Genomic DNA, 15,846 nt, shown 5'->3' on the forward strand with positions numbered 1-15,846 from the left:
GGTTCACATGGATGAGAAAGGGAGGGATGGGGCCTCCTTTCAACACACACACACCAGGACAAGTATGGTTCACATGGATGAGAAAGGGAGGGATGGGGCCTCCTTTCAACACACACACACACACACACACACACACACACACACACACACCAGGACAAGTATGGTTCACATGGATGAGAAAGGGAGGGATGGGGCCTCCTTTCAACACACACACACACACACACACACACACCAGGACAAGTATGGTTCACATGGATGAGAAAGGGAGGGATGGGGCCTCCTTTCAACACACACACACACACACACACACACACACACCAGGACAAGTATGGTTCACATGGATGAGAAAGGGAGGGATGGGGCCTCCTTTCAACACACACACACACACACACACACACACACACCAGGACAAGTATGGCTCACATGGATGAGAAAGGGAGGGATGGGGCCTCCTTTAAAGATTCAACACACACACACACACACACAAACCAGGACAAGTATGGTTCACATGGATGAGAAAGGGAGGGATGGGGCCTCCTTTTAAGATTCAGCATTAACAAGAGCCTCAGAATGAAATTAACCCTGGGCACGCACATGGAGGAGTGCCTAGGCCATAGGAAGCGCTCAAAAAGAATGAGCTGCAATTAAGACAAAGTGAACATCCTTTCCGCTATCTTGGCCTGATAACTCAAGTGTGACCGACGCACAAGGACAAAGGGACCATGTCACCTTGGCGGGCGGCCGGGAGCGCAGGGCGCAGGCGCGGGTGAGCGCACGTGGCTAGGCTCCCGGCTCCGCGGCCGCCAACGTCTCCCTGGGGTCTCCAGCACCGCGCAGCCGGGCGAGGGGTGGGGCGGCCAGGAAGGACAAGCCGCGAAGGTCGTCACCAAGGTCGTGGGCCGGACGTGCGGCGCCGGAGTGACGCTGCGTGCGTGCGGGACTCGGAGTACGTGACGGAACCCCGAGTCCTCATGCCGGCCGCGCTGCCCCGCCCCTCCTCTCCCTCGGGGCCCCAGAGCCAAAGATTGCTCTTCGCCGATGGGGGGGACCTCGGCCGGACACTGGAGCGAAGGGGGACTGGGGCTCGTCCATACCCCACCCATTTGCTGGGGCAGTGGGGACGCCCCAGCCCGGTCCAGCCCTACCTCCCTGGTATGTCGCCCCCTCTAACCATCCGCAGCGGCCGCAGCTCCTCCCTTCCCTCGGACGAGAGACCGAGTGACGGCGCGCTGAGCCAATGGCAAGGCGTCGCGGAGGGGGGCGGGGACTGGGCGGGGTCCCCTCCGGGCTGGGCAGGAAGTCCTGTCCTGCGGCGCGGAGAAGAGCTCGGGGTAGTCGGAGCGCTCGGAGTTTGCCACTTATCGGTCATCCTTGGTGTCCGCAGCACTCTCTCCCTCTCTCTAGGGCGGCGACCTCCGGCGGCCGGGTGAGAACTCGAGGAAGGGCTGCCGAGCAAGCGCCCGCGCGGGCGCCGCGTGGGTCCCCCGGGCTCGCGGGCGCTCCTGCCGGTCAGACTGCGGGTGGGGGGTTCGGCTGGGATGGGGAAGGGATGGGTCCGCCCTCGCGACTGGCCTCCCTGGCCAGAGTCCCGGCTCGACGCTGGGGCACCGCGCCCGGTTTCTCCGGAGGGGAAAGTGCAGCTTAGCCTGAGATTAACGGGTTACGGGCCCGCGTAACTGTCCCGGGAGATCAGGGGTACAACACGCAGTCACCAAGACAGCAGGCGGCGAGGGTGGAAGGTTTGGGAAGTGCTCCAGGTCCAACCTGCGTGCTCATTAAAGCCAGGCCCTTACGAAAATGGACAAAGAGGCCGAGAAAGGAGAGATTCCCGCGAAGCTGCAACTTCCCCCTCCGGGCCCCGCGCCCCTGCCTCCCGCTGGTGGCCCCCGGCCTGGCGCCTAGGTGTCCAGCCCGTCGCTGCTCCGGAATGAGCAGGGACTAATGTGGGTTTAGAAGGCGCTTGTCCTGGAAGAGACTGCAGCGGAGCCGGGGAGTCATTGGGAAGCCCTTCTGGCGACCTCACCCAGGTCGGGCACGAGCCGCTCTCGGCTTCCCAGGCTGGCCACCAACAGTCAACCCCTGATCTGACATAAAAAGGATGTATTTTGCGAAATCTTGTTCGCTGCTTCCTCTGCAATGTGGTCTTCCCCTTGAGCGGTGTGGGCAGCCGGCTGACCTGCTTCCGGGGCACGTGTAGGCCCCGGCTGCCCGGTCTGCCCAGGCTGCCTCTGGTCCGGGGTTCAGTCTAGACCGATAAAAAGACGTGCAGGCTCCCAGTCAGACACTCCTTCCTCTCTCTGTGTGCTCATAGCATTTTAATAACTTGGGAGAAAAGTTTTTCTATACAATTTAAAGATAAGTTGAACTTTATTTTTACATCATAAAATAAGTTGATTACTTTCTCTTATATCACTAAAAGGAAACCAAAAATGAAATCTTACAACGGTGTGATGAGGTAGTGAAATGAATATGTGTTTAAAAGTGTATCTAAAAACTGTAAAGTAAATCAGTGGTGGCCTGAGGATGAGGGGACAGTGACTGGAAATGGCCTAAGGGAACTTTTTGGCAGTGATAAATGTTACACAGGTATGATTGCCCAAACCCCAAAGTTAACTAGAATTTTAAAATGAGAAAAAATTTAAGCAAATTTGCCTTTTTGTCTTTTTATTGGCTAATGAATAAAAACTCCATTGTTACAAAGACAAAGCCACGCACGTGACTTCATGTCTAATTTTGAAACTTAAAAAGATGCCATTTGCTGCTTCAGAACATTCCAGAGAAGATAACTGGAGGAGGGCCCAGTTAGATAATGGCTTTTGAACAGTGATTAGATGTCCACCTCTGTCTTACAAGATGTTCAATTAGTTTATTCCTTGGAGATCCCCTGGGAGGGAAAGCAAGAAAAGGGGGACTTTTTTTTTTTTTTTTTTTTAGCTTTTGATATTTACTCTTTGTAGCTGCAACCCCCACCTTTTTTTAAGGTGTTTTCAAAGGAAACTTCTTCACTTGGCATATCCTGGTGCTCAAAAAAATCGTTTCTCTAGGTACAATTCATGATTTTCATAATTAAGATTTTTAGTTGGGGTGAAATGCCCACTGAAAGAAACACTAATTAGATAACGTTATTTTTGTGCCCTGTCTTGCTGAAAACCCAAGCACTGTGAGGTTTGAAAGGCTCAGAAATTGGCAAAGCTCACAGCACACCGACCAAGAAGCTCACTCCTCCCTTCCAAACTCATAATTTCTGATTATTCTATATCAACCCGTTAAAGAGCCTCCTGATGCCTCAAGTTACCTGATGAATTGTGTTTCCAGCTTTTAATTCACTGTTCCACTACAAACCAGATTTTCCTCCTGTAGTTTATTTTTTTTTCAATCCCACCAGCACACATGTGGTCAGGCTTTCTTTGCTTGCATGACCAGCCCTGAGTTAGTAGGGCCTTTCAGAGCTGCCCCCCGCCTACTTTTTAGGAACAATTCCCACTGCTTTCCAGCAGGCATTTTCTAGTCACCCTTCCTACATTAATTTTTAGTTATATGCAGACTCTTCCTAGTCTAGGAATCCTCAGACGTGACCCCGTGAATAATGAGCTGAGGTTTCGTTATGGTTCATGGAAAACGTGAACTGTGTTTCCCTGCAGAAAGTCACCATGTCCATCCTGAAGGTCCACGCCAGAGAGATCTTTGACTCTCGTGGGAATCCCACCGTTGAGGTTGATCTCTTCACCGCGAAAGGTATGTGCCACCTTTGTTGCTATAGTCCCTTGCACCACATTCCATTTTTTAAAGCTTCAAATGACAGAGCCTTAGGCGAGAAACAGCCTGTGGTCTGGAAAGCCTTTCTTTCTGATTTACACGTGCTGGTAGGCTGTGGTGCTGGTAGGCTGTGGTGCTGGTAGGCTACGGTGCTGGTAGGCTGTGCTCCGAGGCTGGGAGGCAAGAGGCCCTTGTGCTTCTTGGTATTTAGAGCACCGCGCAGGTCAGCTCCTAGATCACTGAGGTAGGGAGGTAAGGTGATACCTTGTCCCTAAAAGGGCGCGTCACTCGTTTGCCTCACAGCTTGTTGTGACCAAATAAGTAGGCACGGTGTGGTAGGATGGATCTTCCTTGAAAAGGAAAGAGATTAGGGGAGTATAAGGGTATATATAGCGCTCTTATCTCTGCTTCCAGAAATCACTCTTAGAGGATCAGGGACAGTTTTTACTTGGGGGTGTTGGGACATTCCAGAGGCTGGTATTTTTACCTCACTATAAGTCCACATAGGAAGAATTTGCCCGCATTCGAAAAGAATAGAATGGGACCCCCTTAAAATGTTCCCTCCTTAATCTTTTTTACTTTAAGAAAATCTAACCCTAGCCCCTGTGTTACCTCCAGCAACATCTCAGCCATTTTCTAAATGGCCCAAGTGCATGAAGTTGGAAAGGGAGGTTCAGGCAGAGAGGCACCCAGTGGTGCCGAGCACAGACCTGCCAGACAGAGCTGAGTCATGGTCTGAATCACAGGCCTGGCAGAGGAACCTCCAGCCCATCCCTTCCTGTCCTGCCTTCCCCCTTGCCCAGAAAGTGAAGGCTCCTCAAGTCTAGATTCATCCAGCAGAAGTCTACCTGTGGTTACTGTGGGGATTGCCATGAGAACACCATTGCTGCTAGGCATGTGCCTTGTGGATTCTCAGAAGATTGCAAGAATTTCCTTTCAGTTTTTGAGATTGGCTCACTTAGAGAGTGGAACTTTCCACTTGGAAATTAACGGACTTTGAACAAGGAAAAAAGACCCAGGGTGCTAAAAGATTGTTGAGAAGGAGGCATTTTCTTTGAAACTCTTTAAAATGACTAAAATTAATGTCTTTTAACATTTAAATGAATGGGACTTTCTCTTTTGTGTTTTAATCCTTTTCAGGAAGAATAAAAAGGCCAGGAAATCATAAATTTGTTAAGAACCTTTCATCATATCTTTCTTTCTTAGAATTTATTTTTTAGGCCAGTTTTAGGTTTGCAGCAAAATCAAGTGGAAAGTAGAGTGTTCCCATCTATCCCCCATCCCCACCATCAACACTCTGACCTGAGCAGTAGAGTCAAACCTGCATTGACACGTTATCACCCCAAATCCATAGTTGACCTTCTTCACCTAGACTAACCTTTGTTAGAGTCAAGGCTGCACTGACTCGTTATCAGCCAAAGTACATAGCTGACCGTAGAATCACTCTTACTTCCATCGTGTCTTCTCCTCGTCCAGGGCTGATGGATACAGAGAAAGCCAGGGGCTGGATACAAAGAACATGTGGCCCTCTGCTCACACAGTCATGTGGTGACACAAGCATGTAACCAAGTGTGACTGAGATACTTGGTTGATCTTTTCCTCTTCAGTCGAGTTGCCTTCACATCCCCGCACCCGCCAGTTCTCAGAGGGGAAATCCCTGACAGTTTCAAGAAGGCTGCCTGCACTTCCTGCTCCCCTAACCCTGTCTGCCCCATGTAACCGGATCTCTGCAGTACCTTTCCTGACCCCGTCTGTCCTCCAAGGACAGCTGCCACTTTCTGCTCCACAGTCTAGGCTTAGCCAGGCGGCTGGCTTCTGTATCTACAGGACTGGATTGGGTTCTAGTGTCATTAACTCTGCGCCTTTGTTGTCCTTATTCCTTTTCTCTTCCAGCCTGTCCTGTTAGGCAGAGAACCTCCAAATAGCATTCACTGCTGCCTAAGCTGAGGCACATGAGCTGTAGAGATTCCTCTTGAGCCTTCCAAACTTGAAAGCTAGCAACACGATCTCAGTTGTCTAAGGGAAGCTTAGCAACAGTGCTCTCTAACCAGACTGTCTAAAATAGCTTGGTGTTTCCATGGGTTACTAGCTTCTAGAACATGACAAATCCCGCAAGTGGATTTATGGTGCTTCTGTTGGACTGTGTGGCTGGGGGTGGTCCATGGGCCAGCAGCAGGGCACCACCTGGGAGCTTTCAGAGATGTGGACTCAAATGTCCTGTCATGTCTCAGGATCTGCATTTTAACCCACAGGTGCTGTGTGTGCATGTTAAATCTGGAGAAGCTCTGCTCTAGACCTTTATCTTTAAACTAGAGAGATTCATCAGCTCTGCTGTAGGGTCTTCGGTATAAAGTCGTAAAAGCATGGGAGGCCGGAGGAACAGCCATCTTGAGTCTCCCCGATGTTGGGAGGAAGTGACCATTTCCTGAGGGCAGATGCCCTCTGTGCCGGGAGGGATCTGAGAGCTATTGCTTAATCATTAGTAAACATTTCCCCCCCTCCCTCTCTCAACATCCAGGTCTCTTCAGAGCTGCTGTGCCCAGTGGCGCTTCAACTGGAATCTATGAGGCCCTGGAGCTCCGGGACAATGATAAGACGCGCTACATGGGGAAAGGTGAGCACAGACCCAGGCCGGCTCGGCCCTGGCGGCCATGGCCTCCCTCCTCCCTGCAGCTCGCATCTGAGGGCAGGAGACCTCTGATTTGGCCCAGGGTGTGGACGGCGAGCATGTGTACCGCCCAAGGGAGAGAGAGCTGGCTGACTGATGCCAGGGTCCCTGAGCCTGTAACCCAGGGCAGGCGTTTTCACTCTTCTTTCTCCTGCGATTTGTCTCCAGTCTGTGAAGAACTCCTGGTTGGGCCAGGGAACGAGGGAGAAGAAGACACGTTAGCTAGTCCTCAGGAGAAGCCTCTCGTCCTCCAGGAGGGCTCTGAGGGCCTTCCTGGCCGGCTGGCCTCTTGCTGGGGTGTGGTCTCGGGGTGGAGGCTTCCGACTCATCATGGATAGAGCAGTCGTTGTCTCTCTGGCAGAGGCCAGGTCACAGAAAAGCAGACAGGGCTGGACTGCACTCTCCATGGAGCAGTGTCACCCCGGGGATGCGAATTGGTTCTGGAGAGAAGGCCGGAGCACAGGCTGTGTCATGGTTCATGGCCCTCCCAAGGGCCACACTGTAAGGAGATGGAGGGCACGAGTTGGCTGCCAACCTTCCAGGGGAGGGAGATGAGGAAAATGGGCCAGGGACACTGCATCGGAGGGGCAGCAGCGAGTGAGGTCAGGTTGAAGGGGACACAGGGCCAGGGTCACGGCGGCTCCACTGCAGGGGGCAGCTTCTGTAAAGAGCTCTCCTGAGGGGTCTCGCTGGCAGCCCAGGTGGACTCCTGCCCAAGGCAGGAGGACCACGCCCCACCCCAGTTAGGATGAGGCCGAATGCATGGTCCCCACTGCCTTCTCCCCACCTTCCTGTTTCCTCTCTTTTTCTCACTCAGCGCCCTTCACAAACCTGTTCTCTTCTGAGTCTTTCTTTTTTCCTTCTCTGTCAATCTCTGCTGGTCAGGTGTCTCCAGACCCGTTAAGTATATTAACGAGTTCCTGGCGCCAGCCTTGTGCACACAGGTAATACACGGGGCATCCTTTAGCCTCTGCAGCTGGCCTGTCCAGTGCATGGTCTTGCCAACTAACTTCCCTCCAGACACTGTTTGGCGGCTCTGTGTGTGGCTCTAACCCCTGGGGGTCCTAGGTAAGAGCACTCAGACTGGGCCAGAAAGCCCTCCGATTCCGGGAGGAGAGGGCCAGGGGTCCCGTTGAAGGTCTCTGGTGGGCTCTGAATATCTGGGTGAATATGGTGAGCGGTTCTCCAGCAGTGCTGCTCAAGCCTCTCATCAGCGTCGGTAATTTGATTTGATTATTCCTTCTAGGTGTCTCAAAGGCTGTTGAGCACATCAATAAAACTATTGCGCCTGCCCTGGTTAGCAAGGTAGGACCCGCCTCCTGATGACTAATGTATATTAATGCTATCAGAGCGCCGCCGCCCAGTCCAGGCCGGGGGGCTTTCCTGTTTACAGAAGAGCTTATTCTGAGAGCTAAAGAAGCCGGTGGGCTTCCCTGTTGTGCATGCGAATTACTTGGCCTTTGCTGACCTGCCCTCTGCCTGTGTGGCCATGTCTAACAGAGCATGGAACTGGATTCGAGGGACAGGAGGCTCCAAGAGCCTTGATGTTTCCCAGCAATGATCTAGACCTCTGGGGAGTTAAGATCCAGATTTTAAGGGTGGCTCCCAGGGATGTTGAATGTAGTACCCATTCAGTGGCGACTGACTGGTTTTTTTCATGAGCTGTGGAATTATATGTTTAAACAGCAGAACTCTTGTTAAATAAAATCCTATTTGGAGCCTCAATATGGCAAACAGATTTAAGTAGAGCTGCTGTAGAGGAAGTGGGGCTGGGGACCTCACAGCCCAACCTGCTCAGCTACTTTTTTGTCGCTTTTATCCTCCCTCCAGCCCCTCCCTCCCAGATTCCTATGGCCTAGCCTGGCCTCATGGGTCCTCCTTGGCGTGGTCCCTCTCCCAGCTCCACTCTGTGTGCCCATGGCAAGTGGCACCTCTGCTGGTTCTATTCCCAGCTTACCTGGTGATTGGTCCCCAGGCAGAGTTTCCATCACTGCTCTGCCGTCCCAGCCTCCTGGCCCCCTCCACACACAAGAAAGATGATAAATAATTTGCTGTTGTGAAGTTTTTAAAGTAATGTTGACTTTTATTTCATTACTTTGAGCCAGTTTTTAAGATGCCAATTTGGTTACTTTATAACTCTCACAAAAAGTATTCATTTTGGTCAGTTATCAAACATTTTGGGGATTTCCCTGGCAGTCCAGTGATTAAGACTCCACACTCCCAATGCAGGGGACCTAGGTTTGATCCCTGGTCAGGGAACTAAGATCCCACATGCCGCACACAACCTGGTGTAAAACATTAAATAAAGATTATTATTATTTTTTTATTTTGGCCTTGTGGACTACCTACCATCAGATACTCAGACGTCCTCATTGAGGACAGCTGAGTGACAGCAGAAACTGACTTTGGTGAGCACAGTGCTTCAAATAAAGAACAATGAGTTCTGCTGTTTTACAGCCCCCAAAGTCAAAATGCTGGGAGAATTATGTGATGCTCTTACAGCCTGTGAAGGGCAGTATTGTGTCTCCCTGTTTTCTCCTGACATGGATAAGCACAGAACCGACCTGGGCTTTGCACGGTTCCCAGGGCTGGTGGCTCTGTGACAGGAGGGCCCAGGGCGTGCGGGTAGAAGCACCATTCTGTCCAAGCAGCTCACCCTCCCTTCTCCCTGCAGAAGCTGAACGTCGTGGAGCAGGAGAAGATCGACAAGCTGATGATAGAGATGGATGGCACAGAAAATAAGTGTGAGTGGCCCAAGGGGAACCTTTGCAGGATGGTCGTGGCTTCTCCTGAAGACTCTTGAAGTCCCTTGGGGAGAGGTCATGTCCCTAACGATGAGTTATGTGACCAGATAGCTGTGGTCCTTGCCTCACGTTCATAAATTACATTTTTAAATATCAGGAGTACAGCCAGCTGACAGCAGCAGGTGTGGAGGGTTACTCAGAAGAGGCCTGTGCTTTAGGTAGTCTAGCAATTTGCAGAACTTGCTAGAGTTCCATAGACCAAAGAAAGGGCTTTCTCTTTGGGTGAAGAGCAGATGAATGTATGTGGGAAGAAGGCTGTTGTATTTCTGGTGTGACAGAGATGAAGAGGTTCAGAATACAATCCAGGGCTCACACAGTGGTGGTCCAGGCGGGAATGCCAGCTGGAGGAAGGCTGGTGGGTAAGACATACCTTCATTTAACTCTGTTCTGTTCCAGCCAAGTTTGGTGCGAACGCCATCCTGGGCGTGTCCCTGGCTGTCTGCAAGGCTGGTGCTGTGGAGAAGGGGGTGCCCCTCTACCGCCACATCGCCGACTTGGCTGGCAATGCTGAGGTCATCCTGCCAGTTCCGGTGAGTAGCTGGTTTGAGCTTCCCGTGTGCAGAGGAGGGAGTGTTTGCTTTCTCAGGGGGACCTGAGACCTCCCGCCTCTCCAGTTCATCCATATGTGACCCTCCAGCACGAGGGTACGAGCAGGCTCTGGGGGTCTCGGCTGCAGACTCCTCTGCCAGTGCCGGCTGACAGTGACCTTGAGCGGTGACCCGGCTGCCCTGTACGCATCTCCTTAATTGTCGATGGGAGAGGCACTCTATACTTGTCTTGTTGGATTGTGTGCACCTGTGGTGGTGGCCGCAGTGCACTGATGCATGGGCTCCACGCGGGAGCCGGGCATTGTGGGTCTGCTGGGGCAGGGAGACCCTCCGGGCCAGGAGCTATACTCCTCTCTCCCCACAGGCTTTCAATGTCATCAACGGTGGCTCTCATGCTGGCAACAAGCTGGCCATGCAGGAGTTTATGATCCTTCCTGTTGGGGCCGAAAACTTCCGGGAGGCCATGCGCATCGGAGCAGAGGTTTACCACAACCTGAAGAATGTCATCAAGGAGAAATATGGGAAGGATGCCACCAACGTGGGAGATGAGGGCGGCTTTGCCCCCAACATCCTGGAGAACAAAGAAGGTAGTGGCTCCAGGGGAGCCCCCACCCTGGGCACCGCGGTGCCCCTCCCGACCCCCAGTCTGCCTTTTCCACCTTCCATTCATCAAGTACCAAATCGCAAAACCCTTTGTGATTTAAGAAACTAGCACTTCCTTTAAAAAAAAAAAAGAGGTTTTCTTATTAATTTGATTTCTGAATGGCCCGATGATTTGCTTAAACTGGGCTGTCAGTGGGCTCGAGAGGCAGTTTGTTCTCCTACCATCCTTGCTCCCCAGCGATGGCAAAAGTGTGCAGCCTGCTCCCTGTTTAAGGATACTGGCATGCTGAGGTTTCAGGTCATTCAGCCGCAGTAATGCCGCACATGCTTTGTTTCACTTTGAATCCTTAGATGCAGAATTAAATGTGAGAGTTGAATAGAGGATACAGAAGTCTTAGGAGAAGAATTCATGGCTGAGTTTTCTGTTTTAGAAGAAAAAGTTAGGGTTGCAAGCATATTTCATGGGCTTCAGGGATGGTTAGTGGAAGGAAAGGTCCATCCTGACCTTTGGGTCAATCATACACAATAGCTGACATTCAACTATTATAACTTATAAAAACCCAGCCGTTTCACGTGGTTTGAATCTTGGGCACCTTTGCTGTGCAACAGTAGCCAGTGTCTTGGTCAGTTTCCCTATAGGCAGTGCTCCTGAGTGAGGCTGACCCTAAGCCTGGACCTGGATAGCAGAGCCACAGCGTGGGGTTCCCTGTCAGTCCACTGGGCTCCCTCTTGGATCGCAGCCTTGTTGAACAGTCACTTAAATCGTGTCTTGACTCTTTTCAATCCCGTGGACTACAGCATGCCAGGGTTCCTGTCCTTCACCCTCTCCTGGAGTTTGCTCAGATTCATGTCCATTTAGTCGGTGATGCTGTCTAATCATCTTATCCTCTGTCTTGGCTCTATTTAAAGCCCGTTCTTCGGGACAGCTGATCTCAGCTGGTCACTGTAACTGTATCTTGGCCAGCACAGCTGTTCTTTGGTGCTAAATTTGGGAGCGTTTGTCAGTGAAAAAGCCTCTGAGAGTCAGTTTCCAACTTGGCCATGCGCTTGTGGCCCTGAGCAAAGGTTTCTTGCCCCAGAACATAAAAAGGTTCCTGGAATCTTGAGACTGGTGGTTGGGGCCAGAGCACCTTATCCTCCCTATGTTACGGTTCCCACTGGGCAGAGCTGGCCTGGTCTCCAAAGTCGTCACCACCATCTCTTTCCAGCCCTGGAGCTGCTGAAGAATGCCATCGGCAAGGCTGGCTACAGCGACAAGGTCGTCATCGGCATGGACGTAGCTGCCTCTGAGTTCTACAGGTCGGGCAAGTATGACCTGGACTTCAAGTCGCCCGATGACCCCAGCAGGTACATCACACCCGACGAGCTGGCCAACCTGTACAAGTCCTTCATCAGGGACTACCCAGGTGAGTGTTCCCAGGGCATCTGCGGGTGTGAGTGGCGGGTAGCGCCCCCGCGGTGGCGACATGGTGTGAGCGCCTGTGTCACCGTCACAACAGCCTCCTGAAGAAGCAGATGTGAGGCAAAGACTGCCGGGCGCTCCTGCACACGGGAGAGGGGACACTGAGGCAGAGAGTGGGTTAGCACTTGCCCAGGGGCGCTCGGCCAACAGTGGCACAGGTGTTCACACCAGGCAGGGCCTGGGTGCCCGTGTCTAGCGTTGAGCGCCTTGGTGGAGATGGGGCTGGGACGCGCACCCCAGTATCACCCCTCTGGGTCCTCAGCCCTGTTCTTCCTCTCGGTGGCACTAAACTGAGAACCCCTTGGGCAGCAGGTTTTCTGCCTCCACGACCATGGGATTTCAGCATTGCAATTACCGTGCTCCCTGTCACAGGAGGGCTGGGTAGGGCGGACTCCTTCCAGGACTTGCTTTAGGGACAGGCTGTCTGCAGGTGGGAAGGGTGAGGCCAGGTGAGCCTCAGTTCGGGGGAGGTGGGGCTCCAGTGGTGTTGCTGGTCAGCAGCCTGGGAGGCCACCCTGATGAAACACACTCTACTGTCCGCAGTGGTGTCTATCGAGGACCCCTTCGACCAGGATGACTGGGAAGCTTGGCAGAAGTTCACTGCCAGCGCAGGGATCCAGGTGGTGGGGGATGACCTCACGGTGACCAACCCCAAGCGGATCGCCAAGGCCGTGAGCGAGAAATCGTGCAACTGCCTCCTGCTGAAAGTGAACCAGATTGGCTCTGTGACCGAGTCCCTGCAGGCGTGAGTGCCCTCCCTCCAGGGGCAGCTGTTGTGAAGAGAGGGGCCTGAACCTGGTGGTGGGGAGGGGGCTCCTGGTTGGAACTCCTGGTGGCATTTAAAGTTAGTGATGGCCCCCAGGGGACCGGGACACTTGGCAGCTGTGGCCTGGTCCTGACCGCTGGATGACCGTGCACTCAAGATTCCATCTCACATGGAGAAAGTTAGGGCACACACACACCTCTCTCTCGAGGAGGCTAAACCCACTAGGTTTCCAAATGTGACTACAGGGCAGAGAACGTCCTTGGGCCTTTAGGGGAGGTTGAAGGTTATCCTCGTCCCAGCAGTTGAGGGCTCGGGAGGGGCTGCAGTGCCTGAGCCGTGGAGCCATGCCAATCTGGTTTTCTCTGGCTCCTAGGTGCAAGCTGGCCCAGTCCAACGGGTGGGGCGTCATGGTGTCTCATCGCTCCGGGGAGACTGAGGACACCTTCATTGCTGACCTGGTGGTGGGGCTGTGCACGGGGCAGGTAAGGAGCTCCCTGACACGAACACAGATCTGGGGTGGGGGTGGAGAGAACGGAGTCCTGGGTGCCTCCTTCCCCCCTTCCCAGGTCAGAGAGCCTCCTTAAGGCCTTGCTGTCTCTACGCCTGGCACCCTCCCCTTGCCCAAAGCTTCCGAGAGGATTCAGTGTCCACTGTAAGCAGCTGTGGCCTTTGTTTTCTCCTTCCAGATCAAGACTGGTGCCCCTTGCCGATCCGAGCGCTTGGCCAAGTACAACCAGATCCTCAGGTAAGAAGCTGCCCGCGCTGAGTGTGGGCTTGGTCCCCAGGAGGAGCCCGTTTGTGCTCTGTGGTACGAGGTGGGTCAGGCGCCCTGGCCCCAGTGGTGTTAGGTTGGGGCCAGTCAGGCACCTGATAGCCCTGCCCTGGATCGGGCCTGCTCCGCACGACTGCCTGGTGGCTCCTGGTGGGAGAGGGAACTGCTCCCCTCTGGACAATTGCAACCTAGAATTTGGGGGAGCTACAAGGAGGCCTTAGTGATTCTCTGACTCTCCAGCCTTGTTTTGTGAACAGGATAACAGAGCTCAGAGAAAGAAAGAAAAATTGCTGAAGGGCAAACGGCAGGGTTTCCAATGTTCAGCTCCTTCGGACACTCTAGTCTCTCCCCTTTCTGTCCTTGAGAAGCTTTGCCTTTAAACACAGGGTGACCTGCCCTTCTGTTCTTTTCTTCCAGTCTTGAAGGGAAAAGGAACATCTGTTTCATAAGTCTTCCCACATTACCCCATCTTTAAAACTTTATCCTGGAAAATGCCAAACATATAAAATATAAGTGAATAATAGACCGTACTTCCTCTCCATCACGTGCATGCACCCGCTGTTCGTATTCCTCCGTGTTTTGTCTCTACACCCTTTTCTGAGAATCTTAAAGCAAATTCCAGGTATTTTGTGATTTCACTTGTGTATATTTCAGATAAAGCCTTACTTTTGTTTTTTAACATAACCACTCTACCATGATGGTTCCCACGATTAGTGGTAATTTCTTAGTGTCAACATTGGGTCTGTTCATCTAGCCTGTCTCCTCTCTCGTCGCTAAGTGACTTTTTTTTTTGACATCAGGATCCAAACAAAGTTCACACTGATAAGTGCCCCCGCCTTTTTGCCCTGTACCACTTATTAGTTCAAGAAACTGGGTTATCCTTTCATTTTAAAAATCTTTTTTCTTTTTCTTTTTTAAGTATTCTAAGAAGTCACAGTCCTACCATTTATATTAGGAAGGCAGGGCAGGAAGGAGAACAGGTGCCTGAGGAGAGCCCAGATGTTCTATTCCTGGTGTCTCCAAGAAGCTCAAATTTAGGAATTATTCGGGCAGACTGAGCGAGGGTTGAGTCCCCAAGTTCCTAGCAAGAAGTGTGTCCTTGACTACCTCTCTGGGTGGGAAAATTTATTGCATTGAAGTTTGACATCTGTCTTTCTCTCCCCATCTCTCTTTCTGCTTCCTAAGAATTGAAGAGGAACTGGGCAGCAAGGCCAAGTTTGCCGGCAGGAGCTTCAGAAACCCGCTCGCCAAGTAAGCTGTGGGTGGGCGAGCCCCTGCAGTCACTCGTTGGCTCCTTAGACCTGCATCTGATGTCACCGAGCAGTGTGAGGCCCCTGCTGATGCCCACAGGGGCCTCTGGTAGTTACCTGCCCTCTCCTCGTCCTGTGACGTCCCCGCTGCTTCCTTAGACCTGCTATAGAAGCCATGCCTGACCATCTGGAGCCCTGCTGGAAACCCTAGCTCTGTAATCACGTACTTGGCCCAAATCATTGTTCTTCTCACCTCGCTCCCACCAAGTATCCAGAGCCACATGTATCTAGGTTGTCATCTCTGAGGTGTCCAGTGGGTTCATGTGCAAAATAAAAAGGCCTGAGTGACCCGTATATATATGCCCTGTGTGTATGAAGTGGTGTCTGAGCCTGTCCTCACATCTTGGATATTCAGGAAGCACCTCTACAAGAACCAGAGGCTTTGTGTCAGGATAGAAGGAACAGGAGTTTGTGGAGGATGTTGTATAAGTCCTTGGGGAGGGCATGCTGGGGAAAAAGTGACAGGGGGTCAACCTGTGCCCTGCAGCAGAGGCTGGGCCAGTGCCAGGAGGCAGGGCCTGACTTCAGGACCAAGCTTGTTGGGGAGAGAAAAATGCAGAGCTCTCACAGGGTACCTCAAAAGCAGCTAAATAAGTTAAAATTTAATTCATTCCTTATTTTCATCTGCCTGATCTCAAGTGCTCAGAAGCTCCATGTCGCTGATACCCACTGCCTTGGGTACTGCAGGTATGAAGTGCTGGCATTGCAGAAAGCACTGTCTGGAGTAATGAATGAGCACCAGCAAGAGGTGAAAATACTGTGGCTTCTCTGCCCTCTGCCCCTTGAGGTCTGGTGTTCTACTAGTGTTTTGTTTTCTTCCCCTGATTTGATAAAAATCCCTTGAATTGTGTTTTAATACCCGGCAAGAGTCCCTTGCATTGCAAGGAGAGCCAACAAGTCCATCCTAAAGGAAATCAGTCCTGAATATTCATTGGAAGGACTGATGCTGACTTGATACAAAGAACTGATTCATTGAAAAGACCCTGATGCTGGGAAAGATTGAAGGCAGGAGGAGAAGGGGATCACCAGAGTAAACTCTGGGAGTTGGTGATGGACAGGGAGGCCGAGTGTGCTGGGGTTGCAAAGTCAAACACGACTGAACTGAACCCGGCGAGGCCCCCTTGTGGACATTCTTGTTCATTGCTCATCTCTATCTG

At 52.1% G+C, this 15,846-nt stretch overlaps 1 protein-coding gene across 2 annotated transcripts; it reads left to right on the top strand.

Moving 5' to 3' along the window:
- Positions 1–941: 941 nt before the first annotated feature.
- ENO1 (enolase 1) lies at positions 942–14,983 on the top strand. Of its 2 annotated transcripts, none has more exons than XM_059875216.1 (12): positions 942–1,152; positions 3,642–3,735; positions 6,275–6,370; positions 7,671–7,729; positions 9,099–9,168; positions 9,625–9,758; positions 10,141–10,363; positions 11,588–11,785; positions 12,385–12,586; positions 12,981–13,089; positions 13,294–13,352; positions 14,565–14,983. In XM_059875216.1, the coding sequence occupies exons 1-12, from the start codon at positions 1,039–1,041 to the stop codon at positions 14,632–14,634; spliced, it is 1,428 nt and encodes a 475-aa protein (XP_059731199.1). In that variant the 5' UTR covers positions 942–1,038; the 3' UTR covers positions 14,635–14,983.
- Positions 14,984–15,846: the final 863 nt, after the last annotated feature.

Source organism: Bos taurus, chromosome 16, assembly GCF_002263795.3.
Source record: "Bos taurus isolate L1 Dominette 01449 registration number 42190680 breed Hereford chromosome 16, ARS-UCD2.0, whole genome shotgun sequence".
In the NCBI taxonomy this organism is placed as follows: Eukaryota; Metazoa; Chordata; class Mammalia; order Artiodactyla; family Bovidae; genus Bos; species Bos taurus.